This window comes from Vitis vinifera, chromosome 9 (genome assembly GCF_030704535.1).
Source record: "Vitis vinifera cultivar Pinot Noir 40024 chromosome 9, ASM3070453v1".
In the NCBI taxonomy this organism is placed as follows: Eukaryota; Viridiplantae; Streptophyta; class Magnoliopsida; order Vitales; family Vitaceae; genus Vitis; species Vitis vinifera.
The window spans coordinates 2,642,816-2,663,691 of record NC_081813.1 but is presented as its reverse complement, the minus strand read 5'-3'; the positions used below and the strand labels follow the sequence as shown (position 1 = coordinate 2,663,691).

General features: G+C 35.5%; 5 protein-coding genes and 1 pseudogene across 6 annotated transcripts in view; all 6 read right to left on the bottom strand.

Annotated features, from left to right (window-relative positions):
* Window positions 1–81: 81 nt before the first annotated feature.
* On the bottom strand, window positions 82–635 carry LOC100248142 (uncharacterized). The gene is made up of 2 exons (XM_010656283.3): window positions 500–635; window positions 82–412 (listed from the first exon to the last, which is right to left on the bottom strand). Exons 1-2 carry the CDS (start codon window positions 606–608, stop codon window positions 297–299), a joined length of 225 nt encoding a protein of 74 aa, XP_010654585.1. The 5' UTR covers window positions 609–635; the 3' UTR covers window positions 82–296.
* Window positions 636–1,745: 1,110 nt separating this feature from the next.
* Window positions 1,746–4,875, bottom strand: LOC100233007 (inositol oxygenase 1). Its single transcript, XM_002282359.5, has 11 exons — window positions 4,710–4,875; window positions 4,474–4,576; window positions 3,934–4,015; window positions 3,625–3,829; window positions 3,141–3,200; window positions 3,003–3,055; window positions 2,793–2,915; window positions 2,610–2,679; window positions 2,361–2,439; window positions 2,182–2,263; window positions 1,746–1,976 (listed from the first exon to the last, which is right to left on the bottom strand). The coding sequence occupies exons 1-11, from the start codon at window positions 4,738–4,740 to the stop codon at window positions 1,950–1,952; spliced, it is 915 nt and encodes a 304-aa protein (XP_002282395.1). The 5' UTR covers window positions 4,741–4,875; the 3' UTR covers window positions 1,746–1,949.
* A 2,813-nt stretch (window positions 4,876–7,688) lies between these two features.
* On the bottom strand, window positions 7,689–11,382 carry LOC100253150 (mediator of RNA polymerase II transcription subunit 6). Its single transcript, XM_002282460.5, has 5 exons — window positions 11,064–11,382; window positions 9,819–9,993; window positions 9,337–9,406; window positions 8,827–8,936; window positions 7,689–8,088 (listed from the first exon to the last, which is right to left on the bottom strand). Exons 1-5 carry the CDS (start codon window positions 11,321–11,323, stop codon window positions 7,927–7,929), a joined length of 777 nt encoding a protein of 258 aa, XP_002282496.1. The 5' UTR covers window positions 11,324–11,382; the 3' UTR covers window positions 7,689–7,926.
* Window positions 11,383–12,120: 738 nt separating this feature from the next.
* On the bottom strand, window positions 12,121–14,930 carry LOC104877387 (LRR receptor-like serine/threonine-protein kinase IOS1; annotated as a pseudogene).
* Window positions 14,931–15,018: 88 nt separating this feature from the next.
* LOC100241278 (putative leucine-rich repeat receptor-like serine/threonine-protein kinase At2g19230) overlaps window positions 15,019–20,876 on the bottom strand; it is a 70,444-nt gene continuing 64,586 nt past the window's right edge. The window contains exons 24-26 of the mRNA XM_019222247.2: window positions 15,914–15,976; window positions 15,611–15,809; window positions 15,019–15,422 (exon numbers count right to left, since the gene is read on the bottom strand). Coding sequence (XP_019077792.1) covers window positions 15,071–15,422; window positions 15,611–15,809; window positions 15,914–15,976 — 614 coding nt within the window. The 3' untranslated portion in view covers window positions 15,019–15,070. The remainder of the gene's footprint in view (window positions 15,423–15,610; window positions 15,810–15,913; window positions 15,977–20,876) is intronic.
* LOC100253270 (uncharacterized) overlaps window positions 16,221–20,876 on the bottom strand; it is a 5,418-nt gene continuing 762 nt past the window's right edge. Inside the window, exons 4-13 of one of the 2 annotated variants that reach the window (XM_019222250.2) lie at window positions 19,691–20,602; window positions 19,133–19,224; window positions 18,777–18,997; window positions 18,523–18,649; window positions 18,187–18,249; window positions 17,896–18,085; window positions 17,199–17,597; window positions 16,702–16,871; window positions 16,458–16,616; window positions 16,221–16,327 (exon numbers count right to left, since the gene is read on the bottom strand). In XM_019222250.2, the coding sequence (XP_019077795.2) occupies window positions 16,516–16,616; window positions 16,702–16,871; window positions 17,199–17,597; window positions 17,896–18,085; window positions 18,187–18,249; window positions 18,523–18,649; window positions 18,777–18,997; window positions 19,133–19,224; window positions 19,691–20,602 (2,275 nt within the window). In that variant the 3' untranslated portion in view covers window positions 16,221–16,327; window positions 16,458–16,515. The remainder of the gene's footprint in view (window positions 16,328–16,457; window positions 16,617–16,701; window positions 16,872–17,198; window positions 17,598–17,895; window positions 18,086–18,186; window positions 18,250–18,522; window positions 18,650–18,776; window positions 18,998–19,132; window positions 19,225–19,690; window positions 20,603–20,876) is intronic. The other variant, XM_059739465.1, reaches the window with a different exon arrangement.

The window sequence follows — 20,876 nt, the reverse complement described above, 5'->3', positions numbered from 1 at the left end:
TGCTTCTGAAAATATGTATGTTTAGGTGGACCCTCAATGTAGAATTAATCATTCAGATTTCTGCTGATAATATCAACCCCATTTGTAAAACATTACAAAGACTTCAATATATTTTCCATATTTTGATTAAACCAAACAAACATGAACATAACATAAGGTGGGGAAGTTCACGATACAGCATGAACTTTATGCAAATTTATTTTCAGAACAAAGTCATATGAAGCAGGCAGACACTGCCATATCCTTCGGCTTCTGTTTTATTCATAAATATACGATTAGGGGACAAAGCTGGCGTTTCAGGGTGACACTGGTTCTGCAGGAGAAGTACAGCATGGGCAGCAACCGCCTGGAGGTGCAGGTGAGCAGCAAACACAAGCAGGGCATATGGGTCCTTCGTCTTCTTGAAGAAGCTCTGCATGAGAAAAAAGAAAAGACTGAATTAATCTCATCATGGAAACAAAATATTCAGTACCAGTGATCGATAATTGATTGGGTTTACCTCGTTGGGTGAATCGAGCTGCATCACATGATGATACCATTGGAGATAAAACCATGGCAAAGATGAAAATGGTGAGCAGAATGGACCTTGGGGAGTTGGTTGCTGCCATTTCTGCTATGATAAAATCTGATACCGGAGAACCATACTTATATAGATTGTGAAGGACTTAGTCATGGAAGTTACTTTGCTATGAATGGAAAATGTAGAATTCGTAGTGTTTTGGGCACCAGTTTGTCCAAGTTTCCACCTTATTAATTAGACTTTCGCCATTTTCAAACTTTTCTCCTTTTCACAACAGCCTTTTTCTCATCATCTCTTAGGTGGGATTGTGGATTGAATGAAGTTTGAGTCAATGCCTTGTAACTATAATGGTTCAAATTTCAACTCAAGCTACTATATTTCAACTCAAGCAACCATAATGGTTCAAAATCTACGGCTTTCATCAAAGAAACAAGAGAGTTACGATGAGCTGCTGTAAGATTTGGTAAAGACTCTAGCCGGACAATCTTGATTTCATCTCACACCATTTGGACAATCTTAATTTTATCTCATACTATTTAAGATTAGGTAAAGACTCTAGCCGGACAATCTTGATTTCATCTCACACCATTTGGACAATCTTAATTTTATCTCATACTATTTAAGATATTAGTCTATTTTTTGTTTTTGAAGACTATTTAAAAAAGTGATTATACAAACGATTGAAAAAAAAACTATTTTATATAAAAATTATTATTAAAACATGTTTAAAAATATTAAAAATAAGTTAAAAATATTTCAAGTTTTCAAACAGACTTTTGTTTTACAAATCATCATAAAATAGTTTTTAAAAATTATCATCACATTGTTTTTCATAACTATTTTTTAAAACAATTACCACACAAGGCCTACATTTTTCTAAATATTGTGGCAAAGTTTTATATGATTGAACCCTACACACTTTTGACGGGTTTGGGTTGAGTATAATTGGGCTTAGGACAAATTCTTATCCACCTATGTAACCCATTTAAAAAATAGATAAATTTTAGGTCAACCAATAGAATTGCCACCTGTTACCAATTCCCCGAGCTCAACCACATAGTTCTTGTAATTTACCTTATACATAATATTTGATTCATGGACTGAGAACTTAATTTATGGATCATAATAGGTCTTTTGTTTGGCTTAATTAGATGGAAGATGGGAGGTAACCTCTTTGATTCTTCACAACTAAACCATTATGTTCAAAATAACAAGGGAAGAGCAATTACAGAAGGGCAATGCAGAGAATTTATTTCAGAAGAGCCACAAGCTACAATATTGTGAGATTCTCTTCTCACGAGTACGCTATTATTTCCCTGGTCCCAAACATCATAGAAAGGAAAACCATCTATATTACATCATGCCCTGCCCCTCTAGCAGACTAAGACCAAGCTATGAATTACTCCAGCAAACTTCAGAGCTCCGACTTTCACCAGTTTAGCTTAGCAGGGAAGTACTGCAACCACAATTGTTCTTTGTGTTAATGACAAATCACACAAATCATAGGGGATTAGAAAAAATGTAAGAGCTTGTCCGACAATGATTTTAGGAAACGTTTCAAAACAACTATTTTGATAAAAAAATTTGAAGTGTTAGAAAACTTAGAAACACTCCTTATATTCAATGTCAAATGGGTTCTAACAAAATAGAGCAGTTCTAACCTTTTCAATGAGGGAAAGATAGTACGGCTTGACCTTCTCAACATCGATTCGGACTTTGCTCTTGCTGTAAAGGTCATATTTGCTGCATATATAGGAAGGCATTGGAAAATAAACATTAGAATTTATTAGGCAAAGTATAGTTAGGACCAAAAAGTAAAAGAAAAAAATGGTAATCTTACTTGAATATCTTGAGCCACTTCAGATTCTCAATGTCTTCCTCATTCATCAGATATTTATATGCATCAGACCTGTGCAAAGCTGCCACATGAAACACTTCCATTAAGACCAATTCATCAAGAAATCACCATGTTCTGTATAATTGGATACATATATTTAGAGAAATTTCCTCATTCCCTCAACTCAATAACAAAATAAAGCCTTGATGCTAAATGGGGTTCAAGAAATTTCTCTGATTTTTTTGTACTTACCATAAAAGGAATGGTATCTGATAACAAAAAGCCCTGCTGAAGGTAAAGTTGTCTTGTTCTCCTTGGCCACCTAAAAATGAGAGATGGGAAGTTAGAATTTTGTCACTCTTAACCTTGAAAACAATGAAAAAATGTTATGTAGAAGGTAGAGCAGATAATGTGAGCAGAGTTTGAAACATGTACCAGGTACATGTAGTCATCATGCCCCCACGACATCATCACATTCTCAAGCCCACAGCCCTCTGAGTAAACCCCATACTTAGTGTTGTAAGCAGGATTATAGTAGTCAGGGCTCTCCTTGAAATGCTGCAGAGCATCATAAAAACCATAAATATGATTAAAATAGTAATTGGATATGTTTCTTCAGTAATATGAACTTGAAAGAAGGCCAACCTTGTGATGAACAATGGACTCATCAAAAGCACACCCAACAGGGAATGTGTCCCCTGCAATACAACAACATGATGAGATTACAAAAATTTTCAATATGTTTGATGATATTAACTGCAATAAATGAAACAAGACACTCACCAACAACAGCCCACTGAGGCAGTTCTCCAAAGGAAGGAAGGAGGAGGACCTTTCCCAGATCTGTAGTCCATAAAGAAACCATGTCAAGTAATTGTTTCCCCTACTTACCTTGTTCAAGGAACTTCACCCTCTTACAAACCAGATTCGATGTGACCCTACATTTCTAAAGCATAGTAAATAGTGAGTCCTTTAGAGTCTGCCCATTTCATGGAAAAGTACAACGTGACTATCCTTACTGTGTCACACCGAGGCCAAATAGGTAAGACATACCATTTTTACCAGGCCAAACAAAGCTTTACATCAGGGCTAGGAATTAGGTTTGATATCATTTTTAACGAGTCACCCCCAGTCGAGCAAATATTGTCAGTGAAGGCCCCTAAGGCCCGTACAATATCAATGAGGTTGGGAGTGTTCCTTACACAGGTCCTCTGGCCTCTACCTAATACTATTCATAGGATTTAAGGAGATGAAGCAGAGAATTTACCATGGATAAGAGCAGTGAGGTGCATCCAATCCTCGTTAGGATAGTCTTTTCGGATGGCCTCAGCTGTCTGCAGCAAGTGCTCGATCTGAGGCTCATCCAAGTCAGGATCACTTTCATCAACAACATCATTGAGAAGTTCACAGCATTCCCATATGCTCATTTGCACCCTGTTCAGCCTGCTGTACTCCTCTCTCATTTTCTTCACCTAGTACATAAAAATCAAAGGCCAAGGATTGATTCATTTCTCTGACAAAATGAAAAGAATTGCTCAGAGTCTGATGAATTTTGAGGTTGAGGCGATCTTCTCACAAAGTCATATGTCTGGTTAATGTGATTGATCCTGTAGAAATTTTCTACCCCATCTTTTCTATCGCTTTCAGCATCATAATCCCTGAGAACAGAAGATGAAACATCGAATCATATCATATGCTACATATCTTGCAGACACATGTCTAAAACTGAAGCCCAGAACCAGAGATCTAGTTGCAGGCCCATACAGCCCAATAGGAATAGATCCCTGCATGGGTCAATTTCAAGCCCAAACCCAAGATCCAACTTTCTGACAGAAAAGACAAGGCCCAAATGGCCCAACCCTGAAACATGAAAGTCATAAGATCCTGGAATCTGCCGACAACCGCCCGAATAACCGATGACCCTTTCCTATGATTTCCCGAGAAACAAACATAAAGGGAAAAAAAGAAAACACTGCAGCACATATAATCAAACAGGGAAAAAACACTTAAACTGGTAAAACACCTTTTTTTCTCCCTCCCCTTTATGAAAAAAAACAAAGGGGAAGAAATCCACCGGGTTAATTAGTCCAGGGTTAATTCCTTTTCCGGGATTTACCTAAAGGTATGCCCAAAGGCGTTGCTCTCCGGCACCACAAACCCACCGTCCAACACCAGTTCATTCTCCTGTTCAACATCCACCTTCTTCTCCACCACCTCGACTGCCAAAAATAATTCAACATCAAAACCCACACAAAAAAAAAAAAAAGACTGTAAATTCAAGATCAGATCTAAAACCCCAAAACCCCAAAAAAATATAGCAATTTTTTTTAAAAAAAAATGTTTAAAAATTACCAAAATCAGGCTGATCAATGAGGATGGTCATCCCGGATGTGTAGGAGGAAACCCAGGAAAACCCACAAGAACTGAATCAGAGAAATAAAAAAGAGAAAGCTGATTTGATGGTGGAGACATTATGGGTTTGGGGAGGTATTTATATCAGCCGGAAGTCCTTCCCTGAGAATTCGGGGGAATGGAGTCCTTGCATGAAAATGTTTTATAGTTTTGCAAACAAGTTTATTAAGATTGATGATTTTAGAGAGACGTCCTCTCCCCATGCAAGTTGGCAACCTCTCATGCAGACCTTCCCGCTGACGTGTCCACCTGTCACTCGAGGCTCCACCCTCTTGTCACCACTCCTATCCAGTCAGGATTTTTCGCTAGTGGTGGGCCCATTCTGACGTGTTATCTAGTCAAATACTGTAACTTTTGTACGTTTCCTTCTTTGGAGTATTAGCCTCTTGTTCCTTCCACCCAACATTTTCTCTTATGTCCACGCGCTGCCTACGTGTCGCCCTCCTGTCTCTGCCTGCTCTATCGTGCCGCCCTCATCTTAGCGCGTGGACCTGGGGTGTGTTGCGTGGAGGTGAGGCTTTTCGAGTTTGATGTTGTTCTTCAGGTTTTGACTTTCTTTGTAAAATCCAATAACATCATGACACGTGGATACCGATCTTGACCGTCCGATCCGCATACTAAATTTTGACCGTGTCCACGATGGACCACCATGTTTGGGTCAATTTTCCTAAATGATCAGGTTTTCATCACTGCCACGTCATTTCAAATTATTATTAGGAGATATTTTAACTTATTTTATTATTGCGCCTGATTTTCAGGTATCTGAACAATTAAAATTTTTGGTAATTAAATTCTGACAACCATATGATGTGTCACTGAATCAATCCTAAGGATAACATTAAAATATTCCCTGATTTTTCATATATGATAAGAAAATGCCAGGAAATATTTTTAAATTTATAATTTTCTAGAAATAAAAAATTGTCAAAAAAATATTATAAATGGAACTAAACATATATTTATTAATTAAAATAAATTTATAGAATATTTTAAAATTAATAGTAAATTAATATATGGAATTTTAGTATTATCCAAAATTTTTAAATGGAAATAAATATCATCTAAAAGGAAAAATTAGATGGGTTGATTCGCCTACGTCTCGTATGCCTTAATTACCTAAAATGATTGATTAATAAAAGGGATAATTGTGTTTTGAACCTAATTGGGTCTAAGTTTTGGTCCATAAAAGTTCATCATTTAAATCAAAAACTTAGAAAAAATGTGAAAATTGAGAAGAAATAAATAAATTTTTTATCTTTTCAAAAATGATCTTTATTGACTATATATATATATATATATTAATTTAAATTTTATTTCTTTTGTAAACCTCAATAAAATTTAATTTTATTTAATGATTTAAAAAAATATACCATTTTCCAAAAAATAAAAATAAATTATTATTATTATTATTTAAAAATCAAACATCTTGAAAAATATATATTTTTAAAATTGTGTTTATAAAAAATAATTAAAAATATGTCAAAATTATTTTTTTTAAATGAAATATTTTTAGAATATATTTTTTAAAAAAATAGTTTTCTAAAAATAATAAATTTTCAGAATAATTATTTAAAATAAAAAAGATCAAAAAGTTTATCAAATATTATGGTAGAAAATATTCAAAATAATTTTGAATGGTATATTGGCATTTTCACATTTTATATAATTTTCATCAATTATGCAATTTTTATGGGTTAAATCTTAATTTTTAAGCCTAATCAGGTTCAAAACACAATTATCAAAAAATTTAAAAATTCATAATTTAGAGTGAGGACTGCAAAGGGTAAAAAGCTTTAAGGGTTTATTAGTAAATATATTTTAATTTTTTATCTGTCATATTTTGTAAATGGAAAATATCTCTTTTTATCGATCTTGTATGTACGTCAATAATCTTCATCAGATAAGAGGATAGAGAAAGACAAAAATCTTTATTCCAAATATTGACAAGCATTTATTTAATCTTCCAGTGGTTAGTAAATACAATTATCGCTCACTTAATTTTTTATTTTTAGTACAAAAAATAAAAATAGAAAATGTTTTTTTTCAATTAATCTTTGTGTTTGATGATACTAAAAATTAAGTACATTTAAAATTATTTTTTCCTAATTTTCTACATTTAATAATTATAAAATCATAATAATATGAATACAATACAAATGAAAACAAAATTTTATTTTGAAATTTAAATAAGAAAAATAACTTGTATGGTAAAAAAAAAATATATTATTTCGATTGAATAAAGAAATCAAAATCATAATAAAAATGAGATATTTTATTAAAATTAAAATTTTTAATTTTATTTTTATTTCAAGAATCATAATCCTAGCAAAAAAAAATTCAATTTTCATCTTTCATTCACCGAGTTATCCTAATAATTTTAAAATAGTAAATAAAATGAACGTTATTAAAAAAAATTCTTTTTAATTTTATTAAAAATTTCATGCATGCACATTCAACACGTGACACCATTTTTTTTTTTTGAAACAGCAGGGATGGCGGTGCCTCGCACGTGTGAAAGATATCAGTTCGGGTTGGTGGAAATGTCACACCCGGATCGATACGTAAAACATAAAAAAGTTATGTGCGGGAATGGAAGTCACTGTCACTAATATCTAATGATTTAGCCAGCTGGCAACACTTCACCTGCGACCTAGAATGGGCCACGTCAACAGCGGCTACATTAAAGTAGTGGAAAGTTGGTTAGTGACAGTGAGAAAATCCACCACATGTTTATTAATTTTTTGGGCTGTCGGTGTAAAAATATCTTCGATTAATGATAAACAAAGCATGGCTACCTGCTCCACGTTTGGTAGTGAGGGAAAGGAACAACTATCTGCTGCTTGATGTCCCACTGAGTTAAATAGGTCCTGCAAGCTCAGCCACCTTTTCTCAGCAGATTTGGACCATTCGATTCAGACATTTTTCCACCGAATGGACAGTCTCTGTGCATTGAAATTAACGAGTTCATGACAAAATAGAGCAGAGCCGAGAAATTAAGTACATTTTTTCCTACCAATCTCCTTCTGTTTGGTTCAGATGAAAACTACATTCTGAACTAGATAAGTACACAAACCCGGGAAAATGAGTTATGATGGAAGTGAGAAATTAGCAGAGAATTCGGTTAGAGCAATGTGGATGATCTCGGATGAGACGGGGATCAAAATTTCATTCTTTTAGATGGGCCTTGGTCGATGATGGGATCAAGAGCCGGAAGCTGTGGCTCGGCTGCTTGCTGGGTTTCGGGGCCTTTCTCTCCTTCCGCTGTTGGAGGGGGAGCATAGCCTTCTGGGAATTGTGGTGGTGGAGGGGCTGGAGGTAGCTGCATGAAAAGAAAAAGAACATCCACTATAAAGAATCAACTCCATGAAACAATGAACTCAAATCTATTTTAAGTAATAAGAGATCAAATCCCATTAATTCCTTCATCCATCCACCAGCTTCTACACCTGTATGCTGTGGCTCAGGGCTGTAAAGGGTTGGGATGGGTTAGGGTTTAAATCTTCTAATGTCCTAATATTATATTCATATAAAAAAAATGAACAGGTGCTCCATGACTTCTGTTAAAGCTTCAGAGATTTGGGAAACAAAAACTAAAATGTAATCATGATAAAAGATAATCTAAGCCAAGAAAGGGAGGCATCCATATTCATGTAGCTAAGCCAAATAGTTGGGTTTAATGCTTTTTTTTCGATGTTTTTGTTGTAAGGGAGCAGTGATATTAACTTCCATGCCCTTAAGGTGGCTTACTCACTAGGGCTTCCAGATGTGACTGGAGTTGGATTTCAGTTTGCGAGAGGAGGAAAAACCTTTGTAAAAGGAACAAGTCATGTATGAGTACAAGAATGCAAGACTGTACTTCATCCTTCATATAGCATTTGTCTGTCATCCAATCTAAAGATAAATAAACTGTAAAAATCAATTAATCATGCATTCCATCAGATGTTTGTTATTGTTCCCAAGGGATGATTTTCTATAATGTTTTTATAATTTCCTACGTAATTAATTCTCTTCAATATATTAGCATAAAAGGAACTCCCTTTGGATGGGTTAAGGTTACCTTGCGCTGTAAAGATGCAAGAATCTGGTCCACTCGCATGACTTCCTTAAAGTCGATTGTCTCTTTACCAACCTTTGATTCAAGTGCCGGATTTTCATTTTCAGCATCCACTGCATCAGAAGGAAACAAGAATTGAATTGATACGTGTGCGGCTAATAATGAAAAGGAGATATTTATGCGGCTGCCACCGATATTCTGTCATGCCATACTTCTGCCTACACTTCCATGATAATAACATCACAGTATAAAATCAAGTTGATTATGCCAACTATTTGAAACTTCTGGACCAAAATTCTTGGATTCAAAGGCAGCAAAATTTAGAGGGTGTTATGTTCCCAACACCTACCATCAACTAATTCCAAAGACAGATCGACAAACATAAACACATTATTCTAGTAAGCAATATGATAACTGTAGTCCTTCAAATGTATGCCACATTCTTTAATTTGAAAATAATGATGGCTTCTCTTTCATTAAAAAGAGGAGAAAAATGAGACAGCATTCAAATACCATATCCAATCTTCTCCAGCTTTGAGGCAGCAGTAGTAAAAGCCTTTGATATATGATACAGAGCCCGGCCCTGCCACACAGGTCCGCAAACAAGAAAAGATTGAGATCAAGTTCACAGAAACAAATATATTAGATGATCTTAATTATTCAATCCGGTGTTCCCATGTTTCTATTATGTATGGTGCATATATCAAACAATTGCCATACAACTAAAGCTTCCATATTCGGAAAACAAGAAATGGTTTCAAATTTCATGTTTAATGGACTAAGCACCTAACAATCTTTCAGAAAATCATTGTCAGCACCTCAAGTAGTTCCATGATGCATATTCAGACCCAAATAAACTTGTATAATGATTCAAATGGCTTCATCAACTGAATCATATGAATGTATAATAATTTTGAACTTCTTAAATTGGATTAATATGCCAGTACAAATGAGCTATATGGGAACAAGAGGACAACAAAGATAACAGAACTTACAATTCGAGCTGTAAAGACATTGCAGAGTTGTGGAGCTTGGTAGATTGAACCATCCAAAATATAATAAGTAAGCATTGGTGTAACTTTCTCAGGGCCATCTCTCTTTTGCTTCCGGATGACAAAGAGGTGGGGCTCCATAACTTCATTCAGCATGTATTCGGTACCAGTCATTTTCCTGTAGATCAAAATAACCATCATCCTTTACAGTGCCGCCCGCCAAAATCATATGGGGTTGTCAACATGATGCCTAGTAGATACTTTGTTGCCTCATATGATCTCTTTAATTAACACATGAGATATTAACAACTACTTAAATAGAACAATTCAAGTGTTTCGTGAGCCAAGGAAGGCGGTCCGCAATCTTTAATTAGTTTTTGCAACCTAGAAGGCTCAGAGTACATTTCTACATCTGGTACTGAGCTTGAGCAGATTCACGTGTTCCAAGAATTGTGTTTTGAATTTGAAATGAAGAATTACACAAGGGAATGGCCACTTAATTCAACTTTGATGGAATCCCCAAAAATTTTCTTGTTCCTGGTTTTCTTCAATTCATTATCACTGTAAATCACGATTCTCAAATTTAGCAGTAATTTAAAGTCGTGATATCAATATCTTGATCCACAGAGGATATCAAGAATGTTTCAAAGTTCCAAAAAAGAAATAGACTCCAAATACTTCCAGAAACCCTAGCTGATTGAAAAACATAGTAAATAACAAAGTTTCGTGGCTGAGAAAAGGTAAGCGAAGAAAAGAAACCAAAAATTTAAGCTTAGATTTTTTCATTGAACTTGAGAAGACTATCGCGCCCATTCCACTTCCCTAATTCTTCCACACACTTAGCTTAATTTAGTTGAATTTCAATTTCTTTTAAAAAAAAACATAAATAACATAAAATATCATTCACATTTCTTTTTTCTTTTTTCTTCCCTCCGTTTTCTCAGCAATCAAACAAAGACTAAGAAAAAATTAAAATGCACCTAAAAAAATACTGGGGAACTTCGAATAAACCTATTTCCATTCAGTTACCACGAACAATTGAGTTGAAATTAAACATTTTTAGCAAACTAAAGCAACCACATAAGCTACAAAACCACTCAAAATTTCTTATCGGCTTGGTGGAGTACAAGAATTTATGCAAACAACTCAAGATATAAAATTTAAAAATTTTCCTTTCATCTCCTCTTTCTCCTCCATTTTTTCAGAAACTAAACCAACCAAAATAATCAAAATAACGAGAAATCTTACGACAGATGCGAGGTGTCGAGAGGATGAATTGATCGTAGACGAAGCTGTTCGTTATTGCAGGTCCAATCGTAGAAAGGAGACAAAGCAAAGTAATCAAACACGAGGTTTCGATCCAGAGGGTAGGAGTTTAACCATAGCTGATCTCTGAAACAGATGCCCGTCATGTCTGTTCCCGGCGGAGTTGGGACCGCCGGCGGATTCCCGTCGAAGTTAGGGTTTCCCGCCGCCGGGTTCGGCGGCGCCATCGGCGTCGACGCCATTTCGTTCTTCTTGTCTGCGAGTACCTCCGTTGAGAAACGGGTTTCAGATGGCTTTAAATATGTTTGTTTATTATTATTATTATTATTATTTTATCTGAAGTTAAAATAAAATGTTAAAAACTGAAAAAAAAAAAAAGTAATAAAAAATAATAATAAAAAGAAACTTCTAGAAAATTTTGAGAATTGTATAAGAATTTTGACCTTTTATTCTCGTTGACCGAAAAATACATTTGATAATTACGCATACATTTGTATTGACTTTTAGGTGATATGTTTGAAAATGTCGCATCTATCTACGAACTTGCCACGTCAGCTTTTCTATTATTTTTTTTAATGAAAAGAAATTAAAAAAACTTAATCTTAAAAAAATACGCGAGCGCTTTTTTTAATTTACCTTAAAAATTATTTATTTATTCAACTTTAGAGGCCTCTACTAATTGCAATTCTAAAAATTTGAATTTATTTTTTGAGGGAAATGTTTTTAAAAATAGTTTTTAAGTTTTTAAAAACTATTATGTGATATTTTATATAATAAAAGTTTGTTTGAAAACTTAAAATTTTTAAAATTTTTAAATATATTTTTAAATAAATTTTATTTATATTATTTTATTTTTAATTATTTTCTATATTTATATAATTATTTTATAAAATAGTTGATTGAAAACAAGTAAAAATTACCGAAAATAAGATGTTTTTAAAAATAATCTATTTTCTATTTTAATAAAAGTACAAATATTGATAGAACCCAAGAAATGTTTCAGAAAAATTTTCAACAATCTTAATTTTCCAGAGACCAATGTCCATATATACTTCACTATCTTGCATGAGGCATTGAGACGTCGAGGTCAACAGCAAACAGATCAATGGAATTAGCACTTGATGCTGTATCTTGATATTTTCTAGACTGTGAAGCACTTTTGTTGCGGTGCATTTCCATCTGCAGACACTCCTTCAGGTCCGCAACCACTTGACTCATTGTTGGCCTTTGTATGGAGCTTCTGGGCACACATGCCATTGCTGTCTCTACAAGTTTCCAGGCCGAGTTTGGGTTGAAATCTCCATTTAGCGTAGAGTCTACAATGCTTCTTATTTCCCCTCCTGCAAGCCTGGGACTGAGCCAGTCAACAAAGTGTGTGTTCTCATGGCCTGGTATGAAATCTCTCACTTCTCTCAATTACAACGGCCTGCACACAATTTTTCTCTTTAAAACAAAACCCTAATTCATAAAAGGGTTAAATATAGTTCCTTGACACGTTCCACGTTAGGGTTCATTGTTTGTTCAAGAGGGCCGTTGTGAGCCAGGCTGCTATGAGCCACCCCGCTTGTGCATGAGGCACGTGGCGGGCAAGGCTCTTGGTGCCTACTGATTGAGAATGGAGTGGTAGGCTCGGGCCTGCTCCAGGCTTGAGGGAGTTGTAGGGGCAAACTCATCACTCAATAAATAAAAAAAATTATTCGAAGGATGCACTCCCTTAAACTCCACAAGCTAAGCAGATAGTTCAATTCCTGTGAGCTTAGTAAGGATCTCGATTCCCACGAGCTCAACAAGGAGCTTGATTCCTGCGAGCTTGGTAGGAGCTCAACTCTCAATGCCTTCGTGTAGCATAAAAACATTAATTTAGACTTCACAATCCAACACCCAGATTGTTACTGTTGTAGAAGACTTACTCAGGATCGAGGTAGCCGGGTGTGCCAGCAACTTTAGTTGATACAATAGTTCTACTCTCTGATGGCATGAATCTGGACAGCCCAAAATCAGCCACTTTTGCTTGCAATTTTCCATCCAAGCAAATGTTGGAAGTCTTAACATCTCTGTGGATTATTGGTGGCTTGCAACCTTCATGTAAATATTCAAATGCTGCAATTCCATCTTCCACTGCTGTTAGTTATTTAGATGAGGAAAAATCCATGTTCAGAAAGAAGTTTCATGCTTGATATCAACTGCTATTTGAAGCCTTTGTTCCCAACTCAAGACCGGAGTGTCCTTTCCTGCACCTATAACAGAATAATTACATACAAAATCACAAAATCAGAATTGATGCAACGTGTCTATAAGGTTCGTAAGAGTCCATATATATATATAGATATATATGTTCTCGCAAGTTTCCATTAGCCATATACTCATATACAAGCCTGAGTATACAAGCCCCTTGCATCGTCCTTCATTACAGTATCCAATTAGGGGAGCCAAGTTCCGATGATGAACTTTTGTCAACAGCTGAGCCTGTAATGCAAATGGGTTTACTCAGATCCAAGCCAAATTAGAAAATTTCCTATAATTTTTCATAGATGATGAAGATATGCGCTTGCCTCTGAGCGGAACTCCTTAAACCCTTGAGCTGATTGTTCTGATAGCATCTTCACAGCAACTTGAGTGCCATCATTGAAGTAGCCACCATAAACTGATCCAAATCCTCCTTTCCCAAGTACTTTTTGGAAGTTGTTGGTTATGTTTACAAGTTCAGAATATGTAAATTGCAGATTCTTTGACTCCAATCTTCCATCTTCTTCATAATTGGCTTTGGATTCAAGGGCTATGCACAGAGATGAAACAATTGTTATATAACTAAACAAGCATTTTTTTATGATCATTCCAAAATCATTTCTTAAATAGATATCAATACCTTGCCGTTGTTGTCGTCTTCTTTTTAAGCCCCACAAGATGAGGAATGCGATCAGAAGCACTAAAACTACAGCAATAGATGCAATTACAGGTATAACGACACTCTTCTTGTTGTTGCATGAGGCCATTACACAAAGATTTGGATTGCCATCCACGCTAGCACCAAATGGAAAATTTTAGCAACATTCAACTGAATCAAGATGGTCTAAAACTTGAATTTGGTCGGTTTGTCAAGCAAACCTCAAAGAGAGGGATCCATTTTTGGATCTTTGGATAAGAAGTGATGGAACTGAACCTGTGAATTCATTTCCTGATAAGTTTCTGCAAAGCCACATAGGATTCAGTCCCCTTCTTTATATGTTTGCCAAAAAAATACTTACATTATGTTGAAAAAATGAATACCATTAACTTACAGGGTCTTCAATAGAGGCAGTTGGCTGAGAAAATCTGGCACTTCTCCAGTTAGACTGTTGTTTGATAAATCTCTATAATGAAATAACTAGTACAGTTAGAGAATTAAAGTGTTGAAAAATGGAGTTCACAGATGTTATATTTGATTTTCATTGTATTACTTTATACTTACAAGTACTGTAAGGATTCGAGATTGGACAGTGAAGAGTCTATTTTCCCGGACAACCCACTTGAAGACAGGTCCCTAGACACAGATTAGAATGATATTCATTAAGAAGAAAATTCAATAATTCACATTAGCTTGTTTTTCCTGGGCAGAAAACTCACAGAGAGATGATCCTGGGGGAATTGTAACCATTGTAGCTGCACTCAAGGCCATCCCACAAGTGCTTTTTTGGAGCACAAGGATCACCTTGCCAGTTCCTCTTCACTCCATACACTGACTTTACGTTCCTGATAGCTTCAACTACAATTCCAAAAATGTAAGACAAATTCCCTTTCATATGAAAACAACTAAAAGGAGTACTAAAGGCATATATCATTAGTACTCTAAGACATGGTTGAAAGTCGCAGTCTCAATCATCGACTCAAAGGGTTTCGAGACACATCGGTTTCAGCATCTTAGCTTAGAATCTTGTCCGAGTTCTTGATCGAATCCTTGTTTAAGATGGTATTGAATGTCGGACTCGGCGTGAAAAAGGCTGAGGCAGATACTACTCTTCCGCATCCCCAATTGTTCTTGCTAAATAGTTCATACACTGTTTTAATTTGTCTGCTACATCACTCATGATTGGCCTTTTCGGGGAGTTACATTTTACACAAGCCATTGCTGTTCCTACAAGCTTCCGGGCAGAATAGATGTCAAAGCGTTCAATATTTAACCTTGGATCCACAATAGCCGTGATTTCCCCCGTATCAAGAAGCAGGAGAGGAACACATTGGAGTAGGTGAACTGTGCCCACGCTGCTCTTTGCCACTGCAGGTTGGCCTGAAATAAGCTCCAATAGAACAATCCCAAAGCCATAGACATCATTTTCCTCACTCAACCCTGCCGTTAAGAAATACCTATGGGAAGAAGAAAAAAAAAAGTGAAGAACTATTGAAAAGTAAACTTGAATTCAGTTCCCAAAATTAGAATTTCATTTGATTTTTAAAAGTCAATTAGAATATTTTTAGTTTAGTGACTGATCGAATTTCTATATCCATCAGTTAGTCGACATTGCATTCCAATGAAGTAAACCTTGAAAACTTACTTGGGGTCAAGGTAATGGCATGTGCCAACGACCACAGTTGATAAATAAGCAGGATCTTCATTAGGCACACTTCTAGACAACCCAAAATCTGCCACTTTAGCTTGCAATTTTTCGTTCTTTTCATTTAGTAAGATGTTTGCAGATTTAATGTCTCTCTGGATTATGGGTGTCTTGCAACCATTATGTAAATATTCCAGTCCTACAATTCAAATTCCCTGGTAATTAGTATAGGAAAAGAATTTATGAAACACAACTAGAGGTATAGAAGAAAACTTCTCCATTCATCTGAGAGCACAATCTAACCTTGCGCTACATCAAGTGCTATTCCAATTCTTTGTTTCCAGCTCAAAACAGCTTCATTTTCATCTGCACTCATGGCATAAGAGAATTATTTTTTTTTTCTTTTTTGTGTTTTTGCAGTTTTGGGCTATAAAGGGAAACCCTGATAATATCTGTAATTAAAAATATTGCAAAAATAATCAGAATTAGCAGAAGAGTGGTTTCACATCTTCATATAAGCCATAGCTTTGTTATTAATTGGTTTCACATATACAATTACAGATTGTATTGAGTATTAGAGAAATGGATACCTGATAAATACTTTCTTAAGCTCCCCGGCCCCATATACTCATAAATGAGTGTCATGCTTGAACTTTCAAAATGGTATCCAAGCGGAGAAACCAAGTTTTTATGGTGAACTCTTGTCAACAGCTCAGCCTGTCACCCAAACCAACACCCAGCAATATTCAAATTAAGTTTCAATTTTTGTTTGCGTCTAGCAATGTATAACTGCACAATAGCTAGTTCAAAATCAGAATAACTTGAATGCTACTATAGAGAAGCTTGCCTCTGTCTGAAATTTCCTGAATCCTCTATTTAAAGCTGAAAGCTTCTTGACAGCCAACTCAATACGATTGCGAAAATGACCAAGGTAAACCGGGCACAGATGCTCCATATCCAATTTCATAAGTGATTCTTGCAACCTTGGAGTTATTCATATCTTTAGCTGATAAGATCATAGTAAATGTAATCAGCACTTCAGTATCACAAGTTGTTCTTAAAGTAATTCCACAAGACAGATAAGAAAATACCATGTGGCAATTTCTTTTTAGATCTTCCCAAGTTGTTTAATGCACCAGAGGGGTCTAAAACTGAAGTAATTGATCTACCTGCTGGACCAACAAAATTCTTTTTCTCCTCCTCCTTCTCCTTAGCCTTCTCATACGAGTCTGTCTTATGGAAATCCGGATTTCCGTCCAAACTAACATGAAAGCAGATAATTACTTACTGTCCCAACACATATTCATATTGGATAAGAAGAAGAAGAAGAATTGAATCAAAACTTAAACATCTCAAATTTTTTCAAATAATCTTCGTTTCTGAAAATCCTCATATTTCAAAATATTTGCAGAGGATTGTACCATGAGATAAACAAAGAGGTCATCCTACAAATAATCACAATTCTACAAAATCATATAATTTCAAAAGAGTGTTTTTCCAAATAAAGTGCACCAAAGAAAGAAGGATTTGCACCATGAATTGAGCAGTCTAAACTATATGTACCCATTTTTGACAAATATTATTCTACCTTTCTTCAGCAGTCATTGCAGCTTCAATACCAGCAGAATCATGGTCCTCTTCCAAATTGTTAGTTCTTTCATGGGCCATCGCTATTTTTAGACATTCTCTTAATTCTACTACTATGTCGCTCATAGTAGGCCTCTCAGTGGAGCTGAATGATACACAGGACATTGCTGTCTCTATAGTTCTCCTGGCAGAATTGGTCTCAAATTCTCCTTGTAACCTTGGATCTACAATCATTCTTATATCCCCTTTTGCAATGATGTGGTGGACCCAATTTGTTATGTTACATAGGTTCTCTTTTGTTATCTTTATGATTGCAGGCCTACCTGAAATAAGCTCCAACAAAACAATCCCAAAGCTATAAACATCGGTTTTCTCATTTGGCACTGAGCTTCTGTGATATCTACATGAAAAACACACTAACAACCTCAGTTGATTTTGATAATGAATAAAGAAAAGAACTTGAGTTTGTTCTGAAAGAGAAGTTTATGATAAAATTTTGATTAGCCTTAGGTACTTGTTTGTAGGAAGAAGTGACAGTCAGTTCTTAAGGATCAATGCATGCTAGCCAACAAAAATGTCAATCAGAACTCAAATGGCAATAGAGACTCTGTTTTCAGTTGCATTAATATTCTTTTATTCATTTACTAAGACATCCATCAGTCTCATAGCAATCCATTTAAGTAATAAAGGGCACTTACTCAGGGTCGAGGTAGCCAGGTGTGCCAACAATTGCAGTTAATACATAGCTTCCACCTTCAGCAGGCATACTTTTAGACCAACCAAAATCTGCCACTTTCGCTTGCAATTTTTCATTCAATAGGATGTTTTCAGTTTTGATATCTCTATGGATTATGGGTGGGTTGCAACCATTGTGTAAATATTCCAGTGCTACAATTCAAATTCCACTTTAACTTAGTTTAGGAAAAGTGGCATAAAAAGGAACCACACAACTATAAGAAAATTTTTATTTTATCTGCTCATTGGCAAACCTTGTGCTGCATCAATTGCTATTTGAAGTCTTTGTTCCCAACTCAGGACAGCTTCTGTTTTACCTGCACGCATGACATAATAAATCATTTTTTTTTTGCATGCACTTTTGCAATTACTTGAAAATATAACAGAAATAATCAAAATTTAGCAGAATAGTAGTTTCAAATCATAATTTCATCCATAGTTTTGGCACTATCTTTAGAACTACTCCATGGTTCAGTCAAAATATGGGATTTTTAGACATGAATGTCTAAATTGATTCTATTCTGATTAATCAAATTTCAATAAGGCACATTAACAGCAAATCTCATTCAGGGGTACAATCAACTACCTACCTGATAAATATGCTTTTACATTCCCCTTTGCCATATACTCATAAATGAGCACCATGTTTGAACCTTCATCACAGTATCCAAATAGAGAAACCAAGTTTTTATGATGAACTCGTGTCAAAAGCTGAGCCTGTCACTCAAATCAACACCCACAACATTCAAATTGATTTTCCTTTTTGTTTGTCTGGTAATGAGTAACCGCACTATAGCAAGTTCAAATCCATAATAACTTGAATGCAAGTATAGAGAAGTTTTACCTCAGTTTTGAATTGCTTTGACCCTAGAATTGATGAAGGTGACAGCTTCTTGACTGCAACTTCAGTGCCATTACTTAAATGACCATGATAAACTATTGATGATGCTCCTCTTCCAAGCTCCTTTTGGAAATTGTCAGTGATTCTTTCAACCTCAAAATAAGTAAGGTGTTGGTTCTTTGGCTCAAATGTTTTATCATCCTCGTTAGGTTTGACAACAATGTCTACAGAGTAAAATCATGGTACATGTAATCAGCATTTCTGTATATCAAGATTTCTCTTAAAATTGCCCCATAAAACAAATAGGAGTAAACTATGTTGCCATCTCATTTCAGAATTTTCTAAGTTAACTAACTCACCTGATGGGACTACAAATGAAGTAATTGATGCAACTGCTGGAACAACAATATTCTTCTCCTCCTTTTCCTTGGCCTCCTCATATGAGTTTGTACTACAAAAATCCAGATTCCCATTGAAACTCCAAACTAATGTCAAAACAGATAATATATGTAAAAGTGGGAACAAGAACTATTGAAAAATCATTGTTATTTGTTATCAAATACTCCTTGAACTTTTATAATTTACTGGCTGTTTTGACTTCATTCTTGTTGGATAGACCTTCCTAGGAAAAAGAAAAAATAAATCAAAATGAAGAAAACAAGCACTTCCTGTCGCTTTAAACACAACAAATGCCTTCTTGCAAACAATCAATTTTCTAAAATTTTTCATACTAATTTAAAAAAATTGAAAGGAAGAGGATTGTACCATACGAGATGGTGTGAGGTTATCCTGTAGATAATCAGAACTCTATAAAATCATGTAATTTAAAAAAATGTGTGTTTTTCCAAATAAAGGCACTATGAATTGAGCAGTCCTCAACAATATATATGCACCAATTTTTTGGCAAATATCTCCACCTTTCTTGGATAGCCATTGCAGATTTAATACCAAGAGGACCTTGGTCCTCTTCCACATTTTCAGTTCTTTCATGGGCAGCTTCAATACCAACAGGATCATGGTTCTCTTCCACATTGTCAGTTCTTTCTTGGGTAGCTTCAATAGCAACAGGACCACGGTCCTCTTCTGCATCATCAATCCGTTCATGGGCAGCTTCAATACCAACAGGACCATGGTTCTCTTCCACATTGTCGGTTCTTTCTTGGGTGGCTTGAATAGCAGCAGGACCATGGTCCTCTTCTGCATCATCAGTTCTTTTATAGGCAGCTTCAATACCAACAGGACCATGGTTCTCTTCCACATTGACAGTTCTTTCATGTGCAGCTTCGATACCAACAGGACCCTGGTCCTCTTTAGCATTGTCAGTTACTTCATGGACAGCTTCAACAGCAAGAGGACCATGGTCCTCTTCTGCATCATCAGTTCTTTCATGGGCAGTTTCACTACCAAAAGGATCATGATCCTCTTCCACATTGTCAGTTCTTGCCTGGACAGTTTCAATACTAACAGGACCCTGGTCCTCTTCTGCGTTGTCAGTTCTTTCATGGGCGATGGCTATTTTCAGACATTCTTTCAATTCCACTACTACATAACTCATGGTTGGCCTATCTATGGAGCTGACTGGGACACAATACATTGCTGTCTCTACAGCTCTCTGGGCAGAATTGGGGTCAAATTCTCCTTGTAACCTTGGATCTACGATCATTTTTATATCACCTTTTGCAGTGACTAGGTGAACCCAATCTGCTATGTTACATGGGCTCTCTTTTGTGATCTTTATGATTGCAGGTCGACCCGAAATAAGCTCCAATAAAACAATCCCAAAGCTATAAATATCAGTTTTCTTACTTGGTACTGAGGTTTTGTCGTACCTACATGAAAAACATGCTAACAACCTCAGTTGATTTAAACTAAAAAATAAAAAAACTGAAATTCAGTTTGTCCTAAAAGAAAAGGTACTGATAAAATTTTCGATTGCTTAGCTGTTTGTATGTTAAAAGAAGTAACAATCAATTCTTAAAGAGCAACTCATACTTAAGAGCCACGATGACTTAAAGCCCAATCAAATTGAGATGACACAAATTCTGTTATAAGTTTCACTTCATTGATTTTCTACAATACTCATCAATTTAATAGCATTGGCTT